General features: G+C 40.6%; 1 protein-coding gene across 10 annotated transcripts in view; it reads right to left on the bottom strand.

Annotated features, from left to right (window-relative positions):
* Positions 1–25,875, bottom strand: part of CHD9 (chromodomain helicase DNA binding protein 9) — a 406,054-nt gene that overhangs the window by 192,472 nt on the left and 187,707 nt on the right. For all 10 annotated transcript variants that reach the window (XM_029608540.1, XM_029608542.1, XM_029608543.1 and 7 more), the window contains 7 exons: positions 18,156–18,302; positions 13,975–14,043; positions 13,810–13,865; positions 7,261–7,378; positions 6,802–6,888; positions 6,345–6,482; positions 1,259–1,380 (listed from right to left, as the gene is read on the bottom strand). In XM_029608540.1, coding sequence (XP_029464400.1) covers positions 1,259–1,380; positions 6,345–6,482; positions 6,802–6,888; positions 7,261–7,378; positions 13,810–13,865; positions 13,975–14,043; positions 18,156–18,302 — 737 coding nt within the window. The remainder of the gene's footprint in view (positions 1–1,258; positions 1,381–6,344; positions 6,483–6,801; positions 6,889–7,260; positions 7,379–13,809; positions 13,866–13,974; positions 14,044–18,155; positions 18,303–25,875) is intronic.

The following is a 25,875-nucleotide window of genomic DNA, read 5'->3' as shown; positions in this document are numbered from 1 at the left end:
CTTTAAACGCCCCGGTCTCTTATATACAAACATCACTCACACTGTTACCGCTACACAAGTTTTCAGGACTAATAAGGCTCCTTTCACAGACAAAAACTGGGACTTTAGAAGTCCTGAAAACTTTATCTATAAATATCTGCTGGTCTCTTTAAGGTATCATGTACCTCATCATAAGTGGCTGACTCCCATTTAAATTTTAGTTTTGTAAACTAACAGTTCTCCCTCTGACAAGGTGTGAGAGATATTTTTATTTCTGTTATATAATTTTTAATGTTTTATTAATTTAATGTACAAAGTTTTGATTTTACAGAAAAATCAGTATGTTAAAGATTACCATTACCCTAAAATGCATTTTGTCAATGTCTAAGCTCTCCTAAAAATAATAAAATAAAATCTGAACATATTCTTCAAAAACATGTATGAAATTTTATTGAAAATGCTCTACAAATTTAGTGTCCCTAGTTATAAGTTTACTTTTATTCTTTTATTATTATATTAACTATGGAAACTCAGAGCCTGCACTAATTACACTCAGGCTGATACAGTACAGTGCGCTCCGGTGGAGTGCACTGTTAGCCCGGGTTTGGATGCGCGTTTTCGACGCACTAGCTTTACCCCTTATACAGTAAGGGGGTAATAGCATGTAGAAAATGCATGGTCAACCCCCCGAAACTAGTAGCGCCCGCAACATGCAAATGCATGTTGATGGCCCTATTAGTTATTCCTGCGTGATACAGAAAGTAAAATGTGCAGCCAAGCCGCACATTTTACTTTCAGAAATTAACGGCTGCCAAAGGCTGGCGTTAATTTCGGCCGGCACTGAAGAAGTGTACAGAAAAGCAGAAAAAACTGCTTTTCTGTACACCCTCCGACTTAATATCATGGCGATATTAAGTCGGAGGCCCCGAAAGTTAAAAAAAAAAAAAAATTAAAAATCTGCCTGCGGGTCAGAAGACTGATGCTCAATTTAGCCGGCGTCCATTTTCCGAACCCGTGGCTGTCAGCGGGCTCGAGAACAGACGCCGGAAAAATTGAGCATCAGCTGTCAAACCCCGCTGACAGCCACCACGCCTGTCAAAACGCCTCTATTTACTGCGGGCCCTCATTTGCATCTTCTTCCCCCCTGAATCGCGCGCACATGAGAATGGCCTGGGCGCTCGCCCGCGACTTTTACTGAATCGGCCTGACTGTCAATATCATGGCCCAACTACTTTCCCCATGTATAACTGATTTTAACTTACATCAATGATGTACATACCTATTGTACCAGTTGAAAAGGAGCCAATTGAGTCCCTCCAGTTGGTATTCCCTGAGTTGGTTGCCATTTTTGTAATCCCTGGACTGCTCTATTTTCTTCCAGGAGTTGAAAGAAGGTCGATCCTTTAGGGTAAGTACACCAAAGTTGCTTAGACAAGTCTACATTTATTAACAAGAATTTGTTCATATATTTATCTATCCAGATACACAACTAGAGATATACACACAAGAAATAGAACTGAAATAAATGGTGAACCCAAGGTATAAAAGATTGCATTATACTTGTTTTTAAAAAAACTTGCCTTAGTCCAATGTGAAATTGTTCTAAGTGATAATATATTGCAAAATATATCTGAAATCTATGTTCAGAATTTAGTACAATAAAAAAAAAAAAGACTGAAGAGATTAGCAATATGAAAGGTAGACATGACTAACCTATTTGTTGCTCTGCGGGCATACATTGTATATCCAACTGTGGATACTCTGTGTGTATACAAGATTCATTCTGGTGGATTTCTACACAAAAATATTTAATTCTGCACATATTTTACAATTCTGGAAAATTTTGCTTTATTATTTGGAAAAATAACTCAATATAATAGAGAAATTACTTACCTGATAATTTTGTTTTCCTTAATGTAGACAGATGGATTCAGGACCAATGGGTATTGTGCTCTTCTGCTAGCAGATGGGAGACTGAGTCAGATTACAAAGCTGACGTCACTCTAGATATACCTCTGCAGTAACCTTAGCTCTTCCGTATTCTCTTTGAAAAGCCATTGTGGATATATCTTTGCTTAAATAACTTGATTAAATTTGAATAAAACTTGAACTAGTTCAACTAATTTCCAAATTGGAGACTGCCAGTGCCCTCAACCAATTAACGCCAACACCGGACAAAACTGTGGGTATCTTGAACTAGGGGTAGGCTGTGGCTAACCCGTATTTGCTTAGTCTCGAGGTTTGTCAGAAGAGGTTCTCCTTTTTTGGGGGCAGCCGTGGGTGGGATGCTGAGTCCATCTCTCTATACTAAGGAAAACGAAATTATCAGGTAAGTAATTTCTCCATTTCCTAGCGTATAGCCAGATGGATTCAGGACCAATGGGATGTACAAAAGCTACTCCCGGACAGGGCGGGAGGCTGCCCGTGGCCCACTTAATACCGCCCTTGCAAAGGCTGTGTCTTCCCGGGCCTGAATATCCAGGTGGTAGAACCTGGAGAAGGTGTGTATGGAGGACCACGTCGCTGCCAGACAGATCTTGGCGGGCAACAGCAGCTTGGTTTCTGCCCAAGAGACTGCCTGGGCCCTCTCAGAATGAGCCTTAACCTGTAGAGGTAAGGGCTTTCCTGCCTCGATGTAGGCTGCCTTGATTACTTCTTTGATCCAGCGGGCTATGGTCGCCCATGAGGTCGCTTCTACCTGTTTCTTCTTGCTGTGAAGAATGAACAAGTGATCCGTTTTGCGAACCGGTTCCGATCTTTACAGGTATCACACCAGGAGTCTGCCGACATTCAGGTGGCGAAGAAGGCATGAGTCTTCCGAGTCCTTATGTTCATCCAGAGCTGGTAGCCAGATGGTTTGGTTCAAGTGAATCTCGGAAACCACTTTCGGAAGGAAGGAGGGGACAGTGCACAGTTGTTTGGTTCCAGATGTGAACCAAAGGAATGGTTCCCGACAGGGTAGAGCCTGTAGTTCGGAGATGCGACGAGCTGAACATATTGCCACCAGGAATACAGTCTTCAATGTTAACAGGGTAGTGACAGGCCATGTGTTGGTCTGACGGAAGCCCCAGCTAGGAAGTCTAATACTAGATTGAGATTCCATAGAGGACTGGCCACTTTAGGGGTGGTCTGAGTTGTTTAACCCCTTTCAGGAAGCGGGACAGGGCTGGATGGGTTGATAGCCAGATACCGTCCACTTCTGCTCTGAAGCAGGCCAGTGCGGCTACTTGGACCTTGAGAGAGTTGAGTGACAACCCCTTCTTCATACCGTCCTATAGGAACTCCAGAATCATGGGACTCTTGGCTGTCCGTGGGATAATCCCGCGGTTCTCACACCAGCCTTCGAATATTCTCCAGATCCGTATGCACGACTTAATTGTTCCATCAGTTTCCTTCTCTTCAAGGAAGGGAGGAAGACTTTGTTCTGTTTGGTGTCAAAACGGGCCCCCAGGTTCTCTAGCAATTGAGAAGTCTGCAGACTGCTCTTGCCCGTGTTCACGACCCAACCAAGTTCCTGCAATAGGCTCTTGACTCTGCTGATCACCTGCTGGCTCTCTTCCGAAGACTTTGCCCTAATTAGGCAATCGTCCAGGTAAGGGTGTATCAAGATCCCTTCCTCCTTCCTCAGTGTTGCCGCCACGAAAACCAACCCCAGGCTGCTCAAATAATTTATCAGCCTTCTCTGCCAAGAAGTATCACAAGGCTTACTGAAATCAAAGAATACCATATCCAGTGTTTATCCACAATCTAATTCTTTGGCCACCCAGTCAAAGAAATCAGTTTTATTCGACTTGATCTTACTCTGGTTGGCTCCTGCTATCTAAAAGATTAAAGGAAAATGTAATGATCTAGCTCAACTCGATCTCAAAGACGCCCAATCAGTGACCACCTCCTGGTTCAGAATCACAAACAAAGTTGCAGAACAGGTCTGCCCAACCGTCACAAAATCACTATACCCTTCCCAGGACAATAGAAAACCATGGTTCACCCCGGAACTAAAAGCTCTCAAGCAAGATCTGCGTAGCAAAGAACATAGATGGCGTAAGAACCCATCCACCGCAACTTTATCAGTCTATAAATCCCTCTTAAACGCCTATAGGATTGCCATTCTCAAAGCTAAAAAAGATTTATTCTCCAAAAAAATACACCATTTCATCTTTGATTCTAAAGCCTTATTCTCCTACGTTTCATCACTCACAAAACCTTCTTCCCCCACCATACCTGATGACCAAGCACTTAAAGCCACTGAACTGGCCATTTGTTTCGAGAAAAAGATAGCCACCCTAATAAAGCCACTCTCCACATCTCATCTAGCAACTCCTCCTTAACTCAACATAGCTCCTAACCGAAGCGCCACGCTAGAATCCTTTGAGACCTCGTCTTCTCTGGAAATCGAAAACATCCTCAAGAAACTAAAACCCTCCTCACACTCGCTGGACCCAATTCCATCTAACCTTCTTCTATCCATCCCAAACATTCTCTCTAAAGCTATAGCAGATATCATTAACCGCTCCCTAACACAAGGACTGGTACCAGAACAACTAAAACTAGCCATTCTTAAACCACTTCTAAAAAAAAATCTAACCTTCCGACCACTGACCCTGCAAATTTCCACCCCATAGCTAATCTACCGCTGATCTCCAAAATTATGGAACGAATAGTAAATAAACAACTTTCAGAATACCTGGAGGAGAACAATATTCTTTCCCCATATCAATTTGGATTCCGAAAAAATCAAAGTACTGAAGCCCTTCTAACCTCGCTATCGGACTCCATCCTCCTAAACTTGGAAAAAAAACAGTCTTACCTCCTTGCACTACTCGACCTATCCGCTGCGTTTGACACCGTGAATCATTCCATTCTTCTAGAGTGTCTATCATACATTGGTATTCAAGGAGTGGCATTCAGCTTGTTTAAATCGTTCCTAGACAATAGATTCTACAAGGTCAAGATCAACAACAAGGAATCACACCCCATCAAATCAAACCTGGGAGTCCCACAAGGATCATCTCTTTCTCCCACCCTCTTTAATATTTACATGCTCCCACTCTGCCAACTACTTTCGAGTCTAAAATTAACGTATTACCTATATGCTGATGACATCCAAATTCTTCTCCCAATCACAGACTCCCTGCAAAAAACTTGGTCTTACTGGAATAGCTGTTTGCAATCGATCAATAATCTCCTCGCTAGCCTCAACCTGATCCTCAATACAAACAAGACCGAGTTACTCATCATTTCACCAGATGAAAACCAAGTTCTCCTCAACTCCCCAAGCGCTTCTCAATTCGCCAAAACAACTATCAACCTCTCCCCTTCTGTCAGAGATTTAGGGGTTCGGCTCGACAACAAATTCAATTTTAAATCTTTTGTCCATAACACCACCAAAGAATGCTTTTTTAAATTACAAGTTCTCAAAAAACTAAAACCTCTCCTGCATTTTCGAGACTTCCGTCTAGTGCTTCAATCCATTATCCTTTCTAAATTAGACTACTGCAATTCCCTCTTGCTAGGTCTCCCTGCAATAACTATCAAACCCCTGCAGATGGTCCAAAATGCCGCTGCCAGGATACTCACAAACTCAAATAAAAGAGACCATATCTCTCCCATACTTCAGTCACTTCACTGGCTACCCGTCAAATTTAGGATTTCCTTCAAAGTCCTCATGATGATCCACAAGGACATCCACAACATCGCCCCTCTTAAGCTCAGTATTCAATTCCGTCCACACACGTCAGACAGACCAGTCAGGAGAGCGTACAAAGGCTCCCTGAATGCCCCCCCGGCCAAATCTTCGCTAAGAAAATGAGCATTTTCTACAGCAGGGCCCACTCTATGGAATACTCTTCCACCAGATCTACGGCAAGAACCTAGTCACCAAACCTTCAAGAAAGATCTAAAGACGTGGCTCTTCATGCAAGCCTTCCCAGAAACTCAAGCTCACTCCGACACTTCTCGAAGGACATGGTCTAAGGCACGAGGATAAACTGTTCACACTCCACTCTCGACACAGCCCCCGAGGCCTCATCGGGGAGCCCCTTTTTCCTCTGTTTCTTCCTCCCACTCAATCCCACCTTTTTGATCCTTTCCGCCCGACCTACCCCGCCCTTCAATTCTACCTCCCTTTTACTCCCCCCACCTTACTCCCCCGAATCCTAGCCTCAATTCCTTGCATTCTCCCAATATTCCCTTTGTTCTGATGCTCTAATATTTTATGTAAAAAAATGTTCATTGTTCTAACGCTTTATGTTCTATGTAATCGCCACTCGCGACAGTTATGTTACACTGTAAACCGGTATGATCTGTATACTTTACAGGAATGTCGGTATATAAGAATTCCAAATAAATAAATAATGTAGTCTTACCACCCGCCTTGGGTCAGATCTGCAGACTTGCAATTGCTCAAACTCCTCAATTTTGGTTTGGTCTACATCTTCTTTTAGTTCCCATGTGCTGTCTTCATAGGGTAATGAGCACCATTTTACTAAGTAGTAGATAACAGGCTATAGAAAAAGCAATAATCATCTAAGAGATGGGTTCTTTAAAGCATTTACACTGACAAGTTAGCCTAACAGATACAAATACATGGAAACTTGTATTTAAAGCAGAATACCATGTTGTTCCAAAAATCTACTTTCTTATTTCTTGGCTATACTGTTTCCTTTCATGCTTTTCAATGCATCGGTACTGGAATTCTGTTTTAGTGATCACTGTTTACACATCTATTGCAACAATCGCTAGTTTTGATAATCTCCATTTCCTTCCAATACTACTACGATTTGCTGCTGGCAAAGACTGAAATGCACTGTGCCCATCTCTTACCTCCCCAGTATCCTTATCTTCACAAAATGAAACATCTAACACCCGGTCTACTTCAACATAATCTGGATTAAAAAGTTCTTCTTCCATCTGCAAGTTAAAATACATTCATTATGAACTGGACTATAGTCCTTTTATAACTATTTCTACAGTAAAGTGGGAAAGATTACTGGATTTCAGTTTGCTTTAGAAAAACAAGTGGTTGTATCAGAAAACTTCCTCACAAATTCAGATAATCAATAACTGATTTAGAAAACACTGGGTAATGGAACAAGTCTTGTAAGTCAGGATCTAGCTATGCCCCTGGTTTAAGGGCTTTTAATCCACTTTTTCATATAGCAGACATTAAAATTCATTCAATCTCAGAAAATGGAGAAAGTGAAGAACCTGTATTTACTGTATTGTTATATGCTTTTGCAGAAAATAAGATGCAACTCACTTTCTGCTGGTTGTTTTACTTACATCTGCAAAGAAGTGGGCCCTCTGTGCCTGTTTAATTTTAAACCGCTTAATTTTCTGCTGGATTCTTTTGTCCTTTAACAGCTGCTGCTCTGTGGCCCATTCACAATGGAGATAAGAGCTGGAAGAAAAATTCATGTTATAACTAACTAGTGGCAAAAGCCATCCAAGGATGGAGAAATACTGGGAAGTGTAGGACGTTCGTAACTGAGATGTGTGGTAGTAGAGAATTACTCCTCGGGGAGTTCTGCAATACTGCAGAGCACAGAATTTCAGTTTCTGGCGAAGAATTTGGAGAAAGGCACAGCGGGTCGCAAGCGGATAAAGATTTCACACACCTGGTGGCTGTAAGCAGAGCGCAACGCACTTGCAGCGAAGATGACTGAAGCCCAGCAGCCGCAAGCAGAGCGCATCAAGCTCATAGCGAAGATGACTGAGGCCCTGCAGCTGCAAGCGGCCCCATCCCTGAAGAGCTGCTTTTGCCAGAAGAGGAGAAACAGCATATGTTTATGTGCAGAGGGAAGGCCAAGAGGGAGATGGTTGGGGCAGGGGGGGGGGGGGATGAGTGCAGGACGTTCTGTCAGGCCCGGAAAGAGAGCAGGAGCCAGTGTGAAGGTCCATAGGTGAGTGTGCGAGGGAGAGGGGAGCCTATGTGAGGGTGCATGCCAGAGAGAGAGAAAGCCTGTGTGAGGGTGCATAAATGTGGAGAGATTGTGAGGAATTGTGTATATGAATGAGAGATTGTTTGTATGAGAGTGTGAGGGTGCATATTTTTTTTTGTGACAGAAGGAGCCTGGGTCAGGGTGTGTGGGTATATGTTCAAGAAAGAGAGGGAGCTTCTGTGTAGGGAGAGAAAGGTAGCCTGCGTGAGCGTGTGTGCATGAGAGAGAGAGAACATGTGTGGGTCAGTATGTGAGAGAGAGAGAGGGAGCCTGTATGAGGGTGTATGTGCGAGAGGGAGCCAGTATGGAGGGGATGTATGAAAGAAGGAGGGATGGAACCTGTGTGAGGGACAGTATGAGAGAGGGATCAAACTCTGGGAGTGGAGGGCTGGGGAGTGAAGATAGAATGAAAGGAGTTAAGCCTGAAGGGAAAGGGGAGAGATACTGGAAAGCAAAGGGGTTGGGGCTTGACAGGACAGAGTGAAAGAGGTCTGACCAGGGGAGTAAGGAGAGAGGCAGAAGGGACACTCTTTACAGAGTACTTCTAGGGAAATTCTGTTCAAAATATTTAAAACGCTGCATCTTTGAGTAATAACTTTTCTGTGTTACATTTTAAATTAATTGTCAAAGCCTGTGATGTGTATTGTGTTATTCTGACCATTACAAAGTACGCAGAATTTTACATTTTTGTGTGCAGAATCCCCCAAGAGTAGAGAATGCATGCTGAGCTCAGATGTATTGTTTAGTAGTAGACTGGATTCAACAATTCAGAGAGAAAGGGGAAGAGCTGGAGAATACAGCCAAAGAGTGAGACGGAGCACAATTATGCTCTGGAATTTGTTGCCAGAGGATGTGGTTAGTGCAGTTAGAGTAGCTGGGTTTAAAAAAGGATTGGATAAGTTCTTGGAGATGTCCATTAACTGCTTTTAATCAAGTTGACTTCAGTAGCCTGGGATATACTTAGTTTTTGGGTACTTGCCAAGTACTTGTAAGCCTGGATTGGCCTCTGTTAGAGACAGGATGCTGGGCTTGAAGGACCCTTGGTCTGACCCAGGATGGCAATTTTTTATGTTCTTATGTGGATTGCACAATACAGAGAAAGGGACAGAGCTGGAGAGGGGTGAACTCATTTGCATACTGGCGATGCAGGCACAGGGCAGCTTTCCTCTTTATTATAGTTAGAATATATATAGCACCTTCCAAAAGCACAACGGTTAATACGTGAAGGAATCAAACTAAACTGTGGATTTTCTCTGCAGCAGCTGTTTCTGCTCCAGGGACTGGGCCAAATTAACATAATGTTGCAGTAATACACACAGATTCTGAGGGGAAAGTTGAGCATTCTTCCCTCAAGGACACTTGTTTAATTGTTTTTGGCCACAGATTTCATGAAAGAATTTACCATATCTATTGCTGTATTGGGGAGAGGAAAGAAAAAAAAAATGAATATTCTGGAGACCATGAATGATACCTGCCCAAGCTCCACCTAAGATTGTAACAGACTGCTGTTCCACAATTCCCTTCACACTCGATCCCAGCTCCTCCATGAGAGTAAAGTCACAAGGAAAAATACATTTCATCATTATAAGGAGTCAATAAAGAAATACAGAGGTTTTCATGAGGATGACTAATATTAGAGCAATAATATTCTATTTGTATTCAAGAATAATTAAAAATATTTATATTCAGAATTACAGAATTTTCTCATCCGAGTCTAGCAATAATGTCCCTTTCAGGTGCTCTTAATAAAGTAGTCTCGTTATAGCAACTGTATGAAGGTCTCCCACAAAGAACTTCGAAAACATCTGCAGTTAGTGCAGAATGCATGTTACCTCATTAGCCCACTCTGTGAGAACCTGCAATGGCTAGTTGGCTACCAATCCTTTGCATTGCCTTCAACTCACTAAACAACCAAGCACCAACTTAGGGTACACTACCATGTACCCTAAGACTTGAGTCCAACCTTAGCAAGTTTAAGCGTGATTTAAAAACCTGGCTGTTCAGTGAAGCATACTCAGCCTGAGTACAGTGTGCTTTTCGCTCCGATTTTATTTTTTGTGCTTTTATTGTTTTACCCTACTTTGGAAGGTTTCTAATGGTTATTTTACTTTTATTTAACTACACGTGGCCGCCAAAACAATTGAGTTAGCTGCACTCACCACACAGACTTCTCCATTTTCCTGCACTTATTTTTATTTATTTATTTAATACATTTATATACCGTTTCACCAAATGCTAGAAATGACCGAAGCGGTTTACAATATTTTCAAAAAAATTTAAAATAAAGTAAGATTATAGTAAATAAAATAAAAACGGATATGAAATAAAACTTACTAACTAAAATAATAAAAACCAAAATTACATTAAAACATCATGATCAAATCCAATAAACCAAAAATTTAAAAAAATGGATATAACTTTACATTAAGTTATAAAAAGAAACAAATAAACACTGCAGTTTGCAAACTTATTTGATATTAGGTTGACAGCTAAACGACTAAGCTTTCTAAGTAGTATCTAGGGTACTGAAGGCTTCTTTGAAAAAATGAGTTTTTAAGGCTTTTTAAAATTCTTTTTTTTATTATAAATTTGCCTTAAAGGGTCAGGCAAGGCGTTCCACAATATGGGTCCCGCAACTGAGAATGCTCTATGTCTGGTAACATTTAAGGCGGCCTTTTTTACTGAGGGGACTTCTAGGAGATTTCTTCCTTTTGATCTAAGATCCCTAGGAGGTTTATAAATTCTGAGTTCGGAACAGAGCCAGGTAGAATCGATATTGTTGTATATAAAGGGAACTGGTCCTTGTGTGTTTCTAGCCCCTCTCCTCCTCTGTTGGGGCTTCACTAGTTCTTTTGATCATTTGAATCCTCTCTATGGCTGCAGCCATATCAAATGGCCCCAGACTGCAAGTATCGTTTGGCTGTCTAGCACTGCGAGGTGGGTAGCTTCTGAATAAGCAATCTCAGTGTTCACTTGTTCCGACTGTGGAAAAGCCCCTCTCCTGCAGTGAATCTATCCCTGCTCCAATAAACAATTTTCTGGGCTGGCACTAGATTTGATTTCTCAAAATTCACCAGAAGACCCAAGCCCAGCAGAAGTTGAACTCTTTTGCAGGGAGAGTAGAGTAACACTTCCTGCTGAGAGCTTGATGTGACTAACCAATTGTCCGGATATGGAAAGGCTTGGACTCCGTAGGTACGCCGCTACTATCGCAAGGTATTTGGTGAAGATTCTTGGAGCTGCCGACAGCTCTTTATTGATAATGGGAAGAACCCATCTGAAATGAAGGGTGCGCTAGTGGGAGGAATGAATGGGTACATAAGCATATGCATTCTTCAGGTCAAATGTGCACATCCATTCCTTCTTTATAGGGGAAAATCAAGCTGAGAGAATTCATTTGAATTTCTCTTGGAATAGATGTTGGCTCAGCTTTCTCAAATCCAGAATGGGTTAGTTCTCTGGATTTTTTGGGGATAAGAAAAAACAGTAGAAACCCCGTCCACGCTGGGGCGCAGGGACTGGCTGTATCACTTGTTGAAGAGAAAGAGATCACACTTCCAGTTGGAGTTGTGTCAAGTGAGATGGATCTGGATTGAGATTCGAACAATAAGAAAGAGAGAGCAGCCAGGAGGAATACAAATGGTATCTATATTCTACAATCTTGAGAACCCAGAAGTCCTTTGTAATTTGACACCACTCCTGCAGATAAGACTAGATTTTGCCTCCCTCTGGAGAGTGGGCTTGATAAAAATTTGGAAGAATCAAAAACTGGGTCCATGTTTTGGCTGGGACAGCTGATTGTGTTGCTGTTGAGGTCCAGCCAGAACCTGTTGCTGAACCAGAAGAGATGGGTGCTGGTACTGTTGATAAGATTAAAAAAAAAAAAAAAGATGTGCCAAAGTACAGTCTGTTATAAGAGAAAAAGGAGCATCTCAAAGAAAAATGGTGCTCAGGTCCTGTTGATAGAGACTGGACTATCACATCTTGTTCTTTTATCTGAACAACTGTTTCTCTGTGCTCGTCTCCAAACATGTGTTCTCCCAGACAAGGTACATCTGCCAGCTTTTAATCATCACGAATGCTACTGGCTCACAGCCAGGCCATATGCTGAGCACCTATAGAGATAGATGAGGTATGCGATATACCATTAAATGATTTGTAAACAGAGCAAAGATGCTGCTGTATATACTCTTCCGCATCTAGAGAAGTTTGAAGATAATTTCCAATTCGGTTGGTAGAAGGAAAGGTTTAAGCTTCTACAATCAGTCATGTAGATATTACACCATATAAAACTGATGGATAGAAATATGAGCAGTTAGCATTGAGCTCTGATAAACTTTTTCCCCAAAAACTGTCAAAAAATCTGGGTCTTTCCCTAAAGGCAAATTTGAATATATTCTTGTCTTTTGCTTTTTCAGCATTGATTCCACAACAACGTAGTGATGAAGTAACTGTACCAGTCCAAACTGTACCAGATCCAACTTTCTTGCTACTGGAAGACAAGTTACAGGAGTCTCCCACATCCTTGATTATAATTAAGAATGTTGTGAACTGGAAAAGCTGCTGTTTCTGATGGAGTTTCCAGGACTTATAGAAGACCAAAAAATGCAGAGAAAGAATGAACTGTGACTTTGAAAATTTACTTTAAGAGCAAGGGGTTTGCATAAACATACTGTCTGGAAAATCTATGTGTCATTTGTAATCCACACAAATCTGCTGACGTTTTAGAGGGTCAAATAATTTCGCAAGTCACTTATATGAAATGAGGACCTAAATATGTATACCCTAAGAAGAGGAGACAATGAGGATTATGATACAAACATCTGAATATCTGAAAGGTATTAATAATGCAGAAGAATCTAACTTTTTCCAATGGAAAGAAAATTGCAGAACTAGGGGTCATGATAAAAAAAAAAACCTCCAAAGGGGTAGACAAGAACATCAGAAAATATTTTTTCACAGAAAGAGTGGTGGAAGCCTGGACTGCCTTCCAGAAGTGGTGAAGACAAGAATGGTAACAGAAGGGTGTGGCATAAACTCAGAGGATCCCTAGTGGTTAGAGCAGGTGTGGCCAACTGCGGTTTTCAAGAACCTCAAACACTTTTGATTTTTAGGATATCCAAAAAGAATATGCATGAGGTAGATTTGCAAATGATGGAGGCAGTGCATGCGAATGTATTTCTTGCACATTGATTGGGGATATCCTGAAACCGGATCTGTTTGTGGCTCTTGAGGAACACAGTTGGCAAACTCAGGGCTAGAGAATGGAAACAAAGAGCCAAGATAACCTGTGGTAAGTTAGGATTTGAACCAATTGCCACATATTGCTGACAAATGGTGGAAGAAACGTTTACCGTGAGATCGAGATAATCCCCTGATGCAGATGCCGAAAAAGGTTTCGAAACACGGCACGTGTCGGGACTATGGGATTACTACATATTAAGAAAAATATCACAAGATAAGTGGGTTTGAAAAAAATTTTTATTTGCAAAAACAAAAAAAAATATGTTGGCACATAAGGATAGATTATGTGTAAAGCAATGAAGGTCTAATTGACCGGTAGTGCTTAATATCATGGTCCAGAGAGAAAACAATTGAACATATTTGTACTAAATTATACTCATCTGGGGTATTTGTATTCGTTTTGTTGACATCTGATCTAAACGTAACTTTTTAATGTAACATTTCTGCATGGGGAAGATTTTGCATGGAGCCAGCAGTTACACCCTAACCATATGCTAGGCACATAAGATGCGGTTATTTGATCTCAAAGAAAAAGGGCTCAACAAAATGACGGCTGAAATTCAAAATTCAGCTCGTGTTTAAAAACGAGGACATATTCTACAGTCAAAACTGTATATCAAAACAGACAATTTTGAGCAATACTCACTAGTTTTTGTATTTTACGTAAAATTCTTCTGCTTCAGTCACCATTCCAGATAGTGTCTACAAGAAATAAGGGAAAATTACTTACAGATCTGCAAACTATTAAAACACTTTCCAGCACTGAACTACATAAATCTTGTATATTAACACTGTAAGAATAACTACTCACCTCTTTCTTTATTATCCTTGAGGACAAAATTTTATCCACGATTGCGGCATCTTCTTCACTAGGGTTCTCCTGGGGAAAAGGGAAAGTATGATGAAAAATGACAGCAATTTTTCATTTGATATTGTAGTAATTACCTTGCAGTGTTACATTTTTCAATTAAGAAGGCAGGGTTGGGTGAACTTATGAATTCTTCTCTTTCAAAGATATACAGTTCTTTATTCTGCTGTTCATCTGTTGAACTCATGTGTCAACTTGTATTCAGTATCTCTCCAATTGTGGTTTACTGCCATGGATGTTAGCTCAATAACTAGATGTTTGAATACATTTCTATGGCTGTTAAAATATGTTAGAAGAATTGCAGAACATTTACGTACTCTTCTGGCAGTATCCTTAGACAGCTGTACAGGACTGATAATGGTAATCAAGCCAAACTAGTATTTGATATTAAGGGTCTTTAATGGAGAAATTACTTACCTGATAATTTCGTTTTCCTTAGTGTAGACAGATGGACTCAGGACCAATGGGTATAGTGTGCTCCTGATAGCAGTTGGAGACGGAGTCAGATTTCAATCTGACATCAGCACCAGTACATATACCCGTGTGTGTGTCTGGATAACTTGATTAACTTGGTTAACTTTCTTTAACTTGAATAACTTGAGAAACGTGATGAACTTGAACTGGTTGACGTGGACTATAGCTGGAGACCGCCAGTGCCCTCAACCGAGAAATGCCGACACCCGGTAACTATGGGTGTCCTAGGTGAAGGGAAGTGTGGCTTACCCGTGTTTGTCTTGCTCTCGGGAATTGACACCTGAGGTTTTTGTGCATAGCGGCAGTCACGGGCGGGATACTGAATCCATCTGTCTACACTAAGGAAAACGAAATTATCAGGTAAGTAATTTCTCCATTTCTTAGGGTGTAGCAGATGGATTCAGGACCAATGGGATGTACAAAAGCTACTCCCGAACTGGGAGGGAGGCTGCCCGTGGCCCACATAGTACTGCCCTTGTGAATGCTGTGTCCTCCCTAGCTTGAACATCCAGGCGGTAGAACTGGTGAAGGTGTGAATGGAGGACCATGTCGCCGCCTGACAGATCTCAGTGGGTGACAGCATCTTGGTTTCCGCCCAGGACACTGCCTGGGCTCTAGTGGAATGGGCCTTGACGTAGCGGTGGAGGCTTGCCTGCCTCTACGTAGTCTGCCTTGATAACTTCTTTATTCCAGCGGGCTATGGTTGCCCGCGAGGCCGCTTCTCCTTGTTTCTTCCCGCTGTGAAGGACGAATAGGTGGTCTGTCTTTCATACGGATTCCAACCTTTCAGGTATCGGGATTGTGGTTCTCGTCTGCGACTGAAAAAGTTGGGGGCTCGGGCATTGGACAGAGTTGCCAGATCCGTGGCTGGGGGTCCCCAGCGGTTTACTATCAACTGGAAGGCTGTGGATGACAGCATCCATTCCCCTCTCTGCTGAGGTAGTCCGCAGCGACGTTGTCTTTTCCTACGATGTGGGCGACTAAGATCCCTTGTAGGTTTGCTTCCACCCATGCCATTAGGGGATCTATTTCCAGGGACACCTGTTGGCTTCTGGTTCCTCCCTGGTGGTTGATGTAGGCAACTGTTGTGGCGTTGTCAGACATGACTCGGACAGATTTGCCCTGGAGTCTGTGACGGAACCGTAGGCAGGGTAGTCTGACCGCCCGGGCTTCCAGTTGGTTGATGTTCCACCCTGACTCTTCCTTGTCCCATTGCCACTGGGCCGTTAGTTCCTGGCAGTGGGCTCCCCACCCTCGTAGGCTCGCATCCGTGGTGAGCAAGACCCAGGTTGGTGGAGATAGCCTTACTCCCCCTTGCTTAGATCTTCTTGTAGCCACCATTGGAGCTGGTTCCACACTTCCTCCGGGAGCTTGAGGCGAAAGGAGTTGTCCTGGGACATCGGGTTCCATCGCGACAATAGGGAGCGCTGTAGCGGTCGCATGTGGGCTCTTGCCCATGGGACCACTTTCCAGAGTTGATGTCTGAACAGAAAGAATGGGTCCCTAGGCAGGAACAGATTTAGGTTCTACACCTCAAACAAATTCCATAGGACAGATTAGTCAGACTGTCGCGTCGGCCATCCTTATCCAAACAGTAATGAGATGTGAATGAGTGGATGGAACTCTTTCACAGCTCTGCAGATCTCCATGGGAACTGCTCACGGGTGGGTCACCAATGCTGCCATAGCTCTGACAGAGTTAGCCTTAACATGCAGTCTGCTAGCCAACTGAAAAGTATCTTGCTGTGATCAAAAGAAACAAGAAGTTGGGTGGACTCTCTAAGGGCTTCTGTCAGCTCCACATAGAAGGCTAGGGCTCTTTTGCAATCCAAATTGTACAGGGTTCATTCGCCTTGGTGCAAATAGGGCCTGACAAAAGATGCTGGCAGGACGATGGTCTGGTTAAGATGGAAGTCTGACACCACTTTAGGTAGGAACTTTGGGTGATCTTGCGCACGCACCCTATCAAGAAAGAATTTCATGTAAGGGAGGTAAATTACTAAGGCCTGGAGCTCACTGACTCTGCAAGCTGAAGTGACGTACACCAAAAATATGATCTTCCATGTCAAGAACCTCAGGTCACAGGAGCCCACAGGCTAAAAGGGAGTTTTCATCACCTGAGCTAAAACCATTTTGAGGTCCCAGGATACAGCAGGAGGCCTTAGGGGAGGCTTCAACTGAAGCAGACCCCACATGAATCGTACAGCATTCTACACCATTGTGCTATGCGCCAATCACACTGAGGTGAACTCTAATGGAATTAGCCTTCAGATCTGTCTCCAAAAGGTGTAAAAGATAGACAAGCAGTTTTTGTGTGGAGCAGGAGAAAAGATCTAGGGCCTACTGCCCACACCACATTGAAAGCCTCCGCCACTTCGGTACATAGGCCTTTCTAGTGGAAGGATTTCTTGAAGCCATCAGGACCCAAGACACACCCTTAGAGATCAAACGGTTGTAGGATTAGCCTCTCAATATCCAGGCTGTGAACAACAGGGCCTGGAGGGTAGGATGCTACAACCTGCCTTGATCCTGAGAAATGAGATATGGGTTAGTCCCCAGTCTGATCAGTTCCCTGATGGACATGCAACAAATTACTAAGTAGTATATTTAAAACAAATAGGAGAAAATGTTTTTTTACTCAACAGATAATTAAACTCTGGAATTAGTTTCTAGAGGATATGATGAAAGTTGTTAGTGTGGCTGGGTTAAAAAAAAGTTTGGACAAGTTCATAGAAGAAATATCCATAAAACATTAATAAGTTGACCTTGGGGAAATCCACTGCTTATCCATGGGATAAACAGCATAGAATCGAATGACTTTTTGGGATGCTGCTAGATATTTGTGACCTGAATTGGTCACTATTGGAAACAGGATACTGGGCTTGATGGATCTTTAGTTTGACCTAGTACGGCAAATCTTATGTTCTTATGATCCTAAGCACAAAGAGAAAAACAACAATGGATTGGCTCAGCAAGAAGAAAATTAAGTCAGAGTGGTCCAGTCAAAGCCCAAGCTTGAATCCAATAGAAAGACTTGAAGACTGCAGTCAATAGACGATCTTCCGCCAACTTGAAAAAGTTTGAGCTCTTTTGCCAAGAAGGGCAAAAAAAGCACCATTCAACTGTGCAAAGTTGATAGACACTTATCCTATACAACTCAAGGCTTTTATTGCAGCAAAAAGGGCTTCCCCCAAGTATTGAGTCAAGGTGTGTGAAGACTTATGTAATCAAGACTATGTTTTATTCTTAATTACTTCTTTGGAATATTTTTGTAATTCTTTCACAATGAAAATGCAGGGTATGTTGATCAAAGAAACCAACTCCTAATTCAATGTATTTTGATTTTTATTTTTTAGGAATGTAAAACAAATACAAGAGTGTGAAGACTTTTGCAAGACACTGTATGTATCATTCTCCTCAGGATAGGGGATTCACTTATAGTGGAAGCTGTTTTATATTTGTGCCAGTACAGTACCTTGTGCATGTGATTAGTAGCAAAAATCATAGTAATGGAGGAACCAATATTATCCATTTCACAGCCAATGTTTTCCAATATTGTACTGGTGCAAGAATGCCTGTCTAGAAAGTGTGTGTGGGGTATAGCACTGATTGCCAGATTTCAAAGTCAACACACTGCTCACTTTTACTTACCACAAATAACTGCAAGGGCTGTTCAGCAGGCAATAGAACTGAATTCTTTTTGGGTTTCACAGAAACTTTAGCTTCATCCTCTGAATTTTTTCCTTCAGTATCTTCGGCATATTTTTTTCTTTTGATTTGTCGATTTGATCTTCTCTTCTGCAAAGCATCAACAACAAAATAATACATATTGTGCCAAAACATTTAGCATTTATTGATATGCACCTGTTTTCTCAAAAACATTTTCTACATCTTGACTTGATATAAAATTAATGCCTCCTTTTTTGTACAACTAGGTTTAGAAACAAGTAAGACAGTTTATGCAATATAAATCAATCACAGGCTACTTCACCTGGCCGCGGTATCACCCCAGGTTCAATGTATCTCTAAATCACGACTGCTAGACAATTTTACTCAAGCCCTATTTCTTACACTCTTCCACCAAACACTGCTGCTTGCTACCAGCAGAAACAATGCTGGGCTAGGTCGATTTTTGGTATGAGCAGTTTAGCAATTCATATGGAAGGAAATTAGAACCAAAAAGTTACCAATAAGGGCCCTGACCTCAGCGGTCAGAGTAACAGAAGTATGAGAAAAATAAGTGTGAAAGCTTGCTGGGCAGACTGGATAGGCCGTTTGGTCTTCTTCTGCCGTCATTTCTATGTTTTTTATGATTTTAAGAATACACGCAGCCAGTAGTTGATTAATGGTATACATTATAAAATGAATATCTTTTTTTTCTCCTCTATCTTTTGGTCATCAATGTTACAACGTTATTGTTAAATTTTGAACTTATGTACACTGTTCCAAGTTTCATAACCTTGTTCTATGTAATGCCTTTTGGCAATTTTCATGTTCTGTTTCAATGTAAACCGATGTGATCTTTATTTCATATAGGAACACCGGTATATAAAAATCTAAAAATCTAAAAATAAATAAATAAATCTAATAAAACAAAGTTTCAGGAAACACTGTTAATCTACAGATTTGCAAATTATTTCTCATATAATCAAAACAAGAATGCCTTAAAAAATTACACTCAATATTCTCTGGCCACCTTAAATTAAAAGGCGAGGGAATGACCTCCTCATGTGGAAAGTGAAGATTTTAATTTTAAGTTATTAGCTTTATAAATAGTCCCTTTGAAACCATGTTTACTAGACAGGATTTTCATCACCTGTGCCTACTGTAAAAAATCAATGATTAGGATAAACAGCAACTATCAGTTCAGACTCAAAACCTCACTTCAGCAAGGACCTTTATAAAGGGATCCAAAGGGGGGGTCACACATTTTCAAATCATGAGAGCTGTCTGCCAGTTGCTGGGGGGGTGGGGGTGGTGGTGGTAATGACAGAACAGAAAAGGCTGCAGACAGCTCATTTTCTACACAGCAGGCATCACTACGTACCACCAAGGGACCTTTTATATTTCCATCCACCAAACAGTATCCAATACTCTTTCCATTCTTTGTCGCAATGTGCTTCATACAAAAAAAAGATATTCTTTATAGTCCTATACTATAGTCAAATTAGTCAAAGCCTATAAACCGAAGACTTCTGCTCTGTACCTATCCTCTACTCTGGAGTTGCTGGACTGCAATACATTTGCCAGTAGTGGTTCTACCAAAGCAGCTTGGAGCAGCTCCTGCAGGTTCCTTTAATGAGCAATCATGCAACAGTTTCTCTCTTTGGGTCTCTTTCTGCAAGATTTCTTCCGAGAGAGGTCGTTTATCCAAGCTGAGAGACCCTTACTGGGTGATTTGAGGACAGAAGGGCCTCCTTCTCAACACAACCCAGTTTATGGCCATTTTAAGCCTCTATGAGGCCATGGACAAACCTCACTGGGCCCCTTCCCCACTCTTCACCAGATAAAATGTTTGCGAAATTTACAAACTATGGACTCAGACCTAAAGAAGATAATATGGCATGTTAGTCTGTTATCTTATTTTAGCATCTCTATTTTTTTAACATTTTATTCACTCTTTTTTTTTTGGGGGGGGGGGGGGATGGGGATCAAGCTGGGCTCCTCTAAAGCTTTGGGCCCTGGACAATTACCCTATTTGCCCTATGGATAAAAAGGCCCTGCCTCAAAGGAGCCATTCCAGTATTTTGAAAAAAAACTATACTACGTCCCATTCTAAAAAAGGTTAACTTACCCCTAGACAAAGTCTTCCTTCCCTCAGTAAAATCCTGGACAAAACGGCTCTTTCAACTAAATGACTATTTGAAGGAAAAGTAGGTTCTTAACCTTTATCCATGAGGTGAGCAGAAAGATCACACCACTGAGGACCTTTTAGTACTGGTGCCTGATTTCCTGTTGCACCAGATTTATGGGAACAGTGATGTTAGTTTAGTTCTTTTAGACATTTCAGCCACATTTGATTGTCAATCATCCAATTCTCCTCCTTAGTTGCTTGGTATAACTGGTAGTATATTTTCATGGTTTAATTCTTTTTTTTTTTAACTAATAGTAAACAAAAGGTCAGAGTTAATGAGAAGAGATCTGAGTGGAATGCTCTCTCCATCGGAGTGCCACAAGGGTCTGCCCTGGTTTTTTTTATTTTGATCATCTACATATCACATCATTTGGAATCTTTAAAAACTTTATGCAGATGACCTGCAGCTAATGTGTCCCGTTAGCCAGTGTCTGACCATTGCTTTGAATTCTCTCTCTCAATGCTATTTATGAGTGGCGAAAGCAGGACAGGTTACTTCTGAACTTAACAAAAACAGAATTATTTGTGGGGCATTCCTGGTCTGTTACTATGCTCCCCAATTTGACCACAGAGGGCATATGTAGGCCTCTCTGCAAGCACCATCCACCCTCTACAGGTTGTGCAGAATTCTGCTACTTGGATTCTTACGGAACAAAACTGAACAAATATATCTCCCCTGTACTTTCCATGCTTCATTAGTTACCAATTGCATGGCGTTCCCAATATAAAGTTCTAACCTTCATTTACAGTCTTATACATAACGATTCATCTGCCTGGCTAACATCTACCCCCCAAGTCAACTACAGTCAGCTACTAAAAAGCTTCTTGAAGTCCCAACCCCGAAGTTGGCTAGCTAGACATTATGAGAAACTGACAAATATCAGTTGCCACAATTATGCAACAGCATCCCAGAACAGCTAAGGATTGCCCCCACCTTAAAATCTTTCAAAAAGGACTTGAAAATCTATCTTTTTGTGTCTGCCTTCAAGTCAGATGATGGGGCCAAAAGTTGAATCTGTTTTGCTTTTCGTGTATTTTCATGATGTTATTTTATTGTTAATGTATTCTTGTAATCCACCATGAGCATTTTATGTAATTGCAGAATATCAATTTTAAATAAATGAAATTTCACTTAAACTCTTGACTGTAGTTTGCAATCAGAGTTCTTTTTGATCCCAGCTTTATTCTAAATGTGGTCCCGAGATCTGCCATCTATAAGTTACGACTAGTCAGAAGGCTAAAATGCATTCTTGCCATTGCAAGACTTTTGCTCCGTAGTCCAGGCTTTTGTCATAATTGGAATTATTGTAATCCACTTCATCAAGGTCCTCCTATTTACAACTTCAGAAAAATGCTGCCAATTGGCTCATTGCTCCCTGTGCCTTTAAGGATCAGGTTTCCTCTATTTTATATCAATTGTGATCAATTGGAGGAATAGCCTAGTGGTTAGAGCAGTGGGCTATGAACCAGGAAACCAGGGTTAGAGTCCTGCTGTCGCTCCTTGTGACCTTGGGCAAGTCACTTTACCCTCCCTTGCCTCAGGTACAAACTTAGATTGTAAGCTCTCTGGGGATAGAGAAATACCTACAGTACCTGAATGTAAACCGGTGTGATCTCAATTGAGATCGAATGTCAGTATATAAAAATAATAAATAAATAAAATAAATAAATTGCACTGATAGCATATATCAAACAAAATTTCCTTCATGCTTTTGACCTTAGTTTTTAAGGCAAGGAAACTGGCATTATCAATGATGCCAAGATATGGACCGAGGCTTTTCTGCACGTGGGCAGAATCACACATGCATGCACACATCATTAGGCCTCTTTAATCATATAATATAGCTTAATGTAGGACAAAAAATGTTGAACTCCAAAAGAAGACGGAAGGGCGTACAACTTATCTTGCTGTCCACAGATAGCAGCAGTTAACAGGTAGGTAAGTAACTCTACTTTCTCCATGGGCATGCAAGAAAGTCAGTCCCAAACATGAGGATTTCCAAGCTAAGTGTTGTCTGAGAATCTTTTCTTCTTCCTCTTCAAAACAACAAAAAAAAAAAAAATGGATGCTTGGTGGAATGGAATTTAAGAAACATTTTGTATTGAATTTTACAATTTTTTTCTTTCAGTATTGACTAAGGGTATTGCACAGCAACATTTTTCTTTTCACTTTTTAGTTTCATTTAGAATAATTTGTTTTAAAATTTAAATGTTTTTAGTGGCTACTAACTTAGTTAGCATGCACTATTTCAATTTTGTCTACACTAAATATGTTGCTGTTTTAATTTTAAAAAATTACAATGAAATGACAAACACTGTCGTTTCAAATGAAAGCACATACATAGTGTTGACGTTAATTGCAAATTCTGATTCGATAGTAAGCTGTTCTAATGTCTGTATTTATTTAAATTTATTGTAATCCACCTTGAGACCAACTTTGGGAAAAGGCGGAACAAATGTTCATTCACCCATAAATAAATAAACAACCAAACAATCCTGTTGGGAATCAGCAGTAGTGAGAAGTAAACGTATATACTGAAGAACAAGTAGCAATTTTACATAGGTCAGTCAACAGATGCAGAGCCCTGCTAAGCTATGGAAGTTACTATTGCTCTTCAATTATAAGCCTTTATTTGACCTTATTGGGAAAAGCCTGCTGTGTCATAGTACATTTATATGTATTCTGAGATCCAATTCACAATTGTTCACATTGTTATTGTCAATCCAGGTCTATTATAGTAATAAGAAATAAAGAGCTGGGTAGATTCTCTAAAGTTCTTGGTTCAATCTATGCCAAAAAAAAAGTCTAAGGTATGCAAGGTTGTTTAGCCTTATCTATATTCATCTAGGAAAGAAAGCGGGAAGAGTGAGTGATTTAATAGAATTACAAGACTATTACTGGAAGAAATAGGAGATGTGTACCACAAAAGTAATTGTTGAATTTTGTGTACAGAGGATAAATTACTAATGCCTGAAGCTTGCTGACTCTTCCAGCAGAAGTGACTGCTACTAAAAACACTACCTTCAAGGTTGGATACTTGAAGTTACACATATCTATGTGGTTCCAAAGGAAGGTCTCATCAGATAAGTGTGGATGACAATGAGATTCTAGGACAGCATCAGTGGTTTTACAGGAGGCAAGTAGACCCTTCTTAAATGAGATACTAAAAAACAGGAAGTTAATAGTTTTCTCTCCTCAATTATATTAAGTGGTTACTGTATTATGATGAACTTTGCATTTATCTTTAAATCACACAGATATAATAATTAATCTAGCAGAAAGAGAGAAAGGGCATATGCCTCTGCTCATAAACCAAACAAATAAACCTATTCCACTTGCATTAATAATTGTTATAGTGGACCGTTTCCTTCACACCAAGAGCACCTGAGAAACATCTTCAGAACAGCTGAACAAAGAATACTGCCCCTTCAACATCCAAGTTGTTACAGATAGAGATGTCTAGATGAAGCACAGTGAAACCAAGATTGGAAGAGGCATCAGACAGATTGGATCACTTATGAATAGTTGAAGGAGAAGGAGAAACCCTATCTACCTGGGCCAGGCAGGAGCTATCAGGATCATGGTCCCTTGATCCTTCTTCAATTTCTCCAAGGTTTTTGCTATTAGCAGCAGTGGCAGATAGGCATAAAGGCAGCCTTTTCCCTAATGAATTAAGAAGCATCCAAAGCCAGACTGTGTGGTGAATTCCTTCTGAAGAAGAACGTTTGAACTTTGTAGAGGTGAGGGGGCAAATTAATCTATGGTTGGAGTAACACATTGATGAAATATATTGTTTGCTATCCGACAGATGAATGATCATATGTAAGGGTTACAAATTCAGTTGAGCCTATCTCTACCAAATTCTTCATACCTGGCAGATACATGGCTTAGAAAGGGCAGAGTGAGCTATCACCCATTCCCAGATTCTAGCAGATTCCAGATGGAGGATATGAGCCTTTTCTTCTCTTATTTATTTATGAAAAACGCTGTAACCCAATTGTCTGAATAAAAATGATTTTGGTGGACAGCAGGTACTGAAAAAGCTATTAGACAAATGTTATAGCTTGGAGCTCCTAGAGATTGACGTGGCAACAAATCTCTTGTGGAGACCAAAAACCCCAAGTATGAAGATCTTGTGTATGAGCTTCTTAATGCAGAAGTGATTCATCTTTCATTAGACTTATCTGGCACTAAGGTACATGAAAGAGTAGGCCAATCATGAGGTTGTTCCTGCAGAGTCACCAACTCGGGATCTTTTGAGTTCCCTGGTTACTTGTATCCAGGTATGGAGATTTTTCAAAGCCTGCTTCCTCAATGAATGTAAAGTCCACTGGGACTGCTTCATGTAGAATCTGGCCACAGAAAAATGTGCACTGTTGAAGCCATGCCTTCTAGAACTCTGAGGAACACGCAAGCTGTGGCTAAAGAGTTGATGAACATCTTGTTGCTTGAATATCTTGAAAAAGTAAGATCGGTTATTTAGTATACAGGATGAAAGACCTTTGATTCCAAGTATTGAACAGGTGTCCAATAAACTTCAAATGCAGTGGATTTGAGATAGTTTATAACAAATCCTAAAAGCTCCAGGAGTTATTGTTTATTTATTAATGCATTTTACATACAGTCATTCCAAAAGAAGATCACAACAGTTTACCAAAGCAACATTCACATTATTGGTCCACACAATATCAGAACATGCAACATTCACATTGTAGGACAACATTACATCCAAACATGTCAGCTGCATTGTTAAATAGCAATTCATGATGAATTAGGTTCTTTTAGGTAATCTTCATGAGGTAATCAGTGAGATGTCTTAACATTCTTTCAGTCTCTAATAACTGTCAACCGTTCATTAATCCATATCTATGTAATTTACTACAGTTGTAAATTTTATAGTAGATCATATGTTTTTTTTTGAAGAGCCAAGTTTTCAGTTCACATTTGAAGCTCTCTTTCAGTAGTGAGATGTAACTCCTGAGGTAGGAGGAGTTATGTATTTATTTAAACGATTTTATATACCGGCATTCATTAGGGATATCACATCGGTTTACAATAAACAAGGAACTATGCTTGAAGTAGTGAGTTACACCTCACTACTTCACGGACTGCAATTTGCTCGATAAAGTAATCATTTAAGTATGAAAGAGATAAACACTATGTCTTCTGAGGTGTATCACAACTACACCAGGCACTTAATGAAGACTCTTAAAGTGGTTAATGGCAGCAACATATAATAAAAGGTGAAGTGATCTCACTATGAATCTGAAGAATTGTCTGTGGTCCAAATATATCATTATGTGTACTCACATATTTTAGGTCTAGGAAGCAGATCCAGTCTCCTTTTATTTTAACAGAGGTAAGATCTCAGAGGAGAAATTTTGTGAGATTCCCAATGTACAATATGGGACAAAAACTCAGCACACATTTTTTTTAAGAGATTAAGAAATATTTGGAATATATCCTCTTTACTCTTTCAAAATTGTGATCTTCTCAATAGCTTTTGCTTTTATAGT

The sequence above is a fragment of the Rhinatrema bivittatum genome, chromosome 7 (assembly GCF_901001135.1).
Source record: "Rhinatrema bivittatum chromosome 7, aRhiBiv1.1, whole genome shotgun sequence".
Lineage (NCBI taxonomy): Eukaryota > Metazoa > Chordata > Amphibia > Gymnophiona > Rhinatrematidae > Rhinatrema > Rhinatrema bivittatum.
Note: the sequence above shows the minus strand (reverse complement) of the source record. Positions and strands in the feature narration are given on the sequence as shown.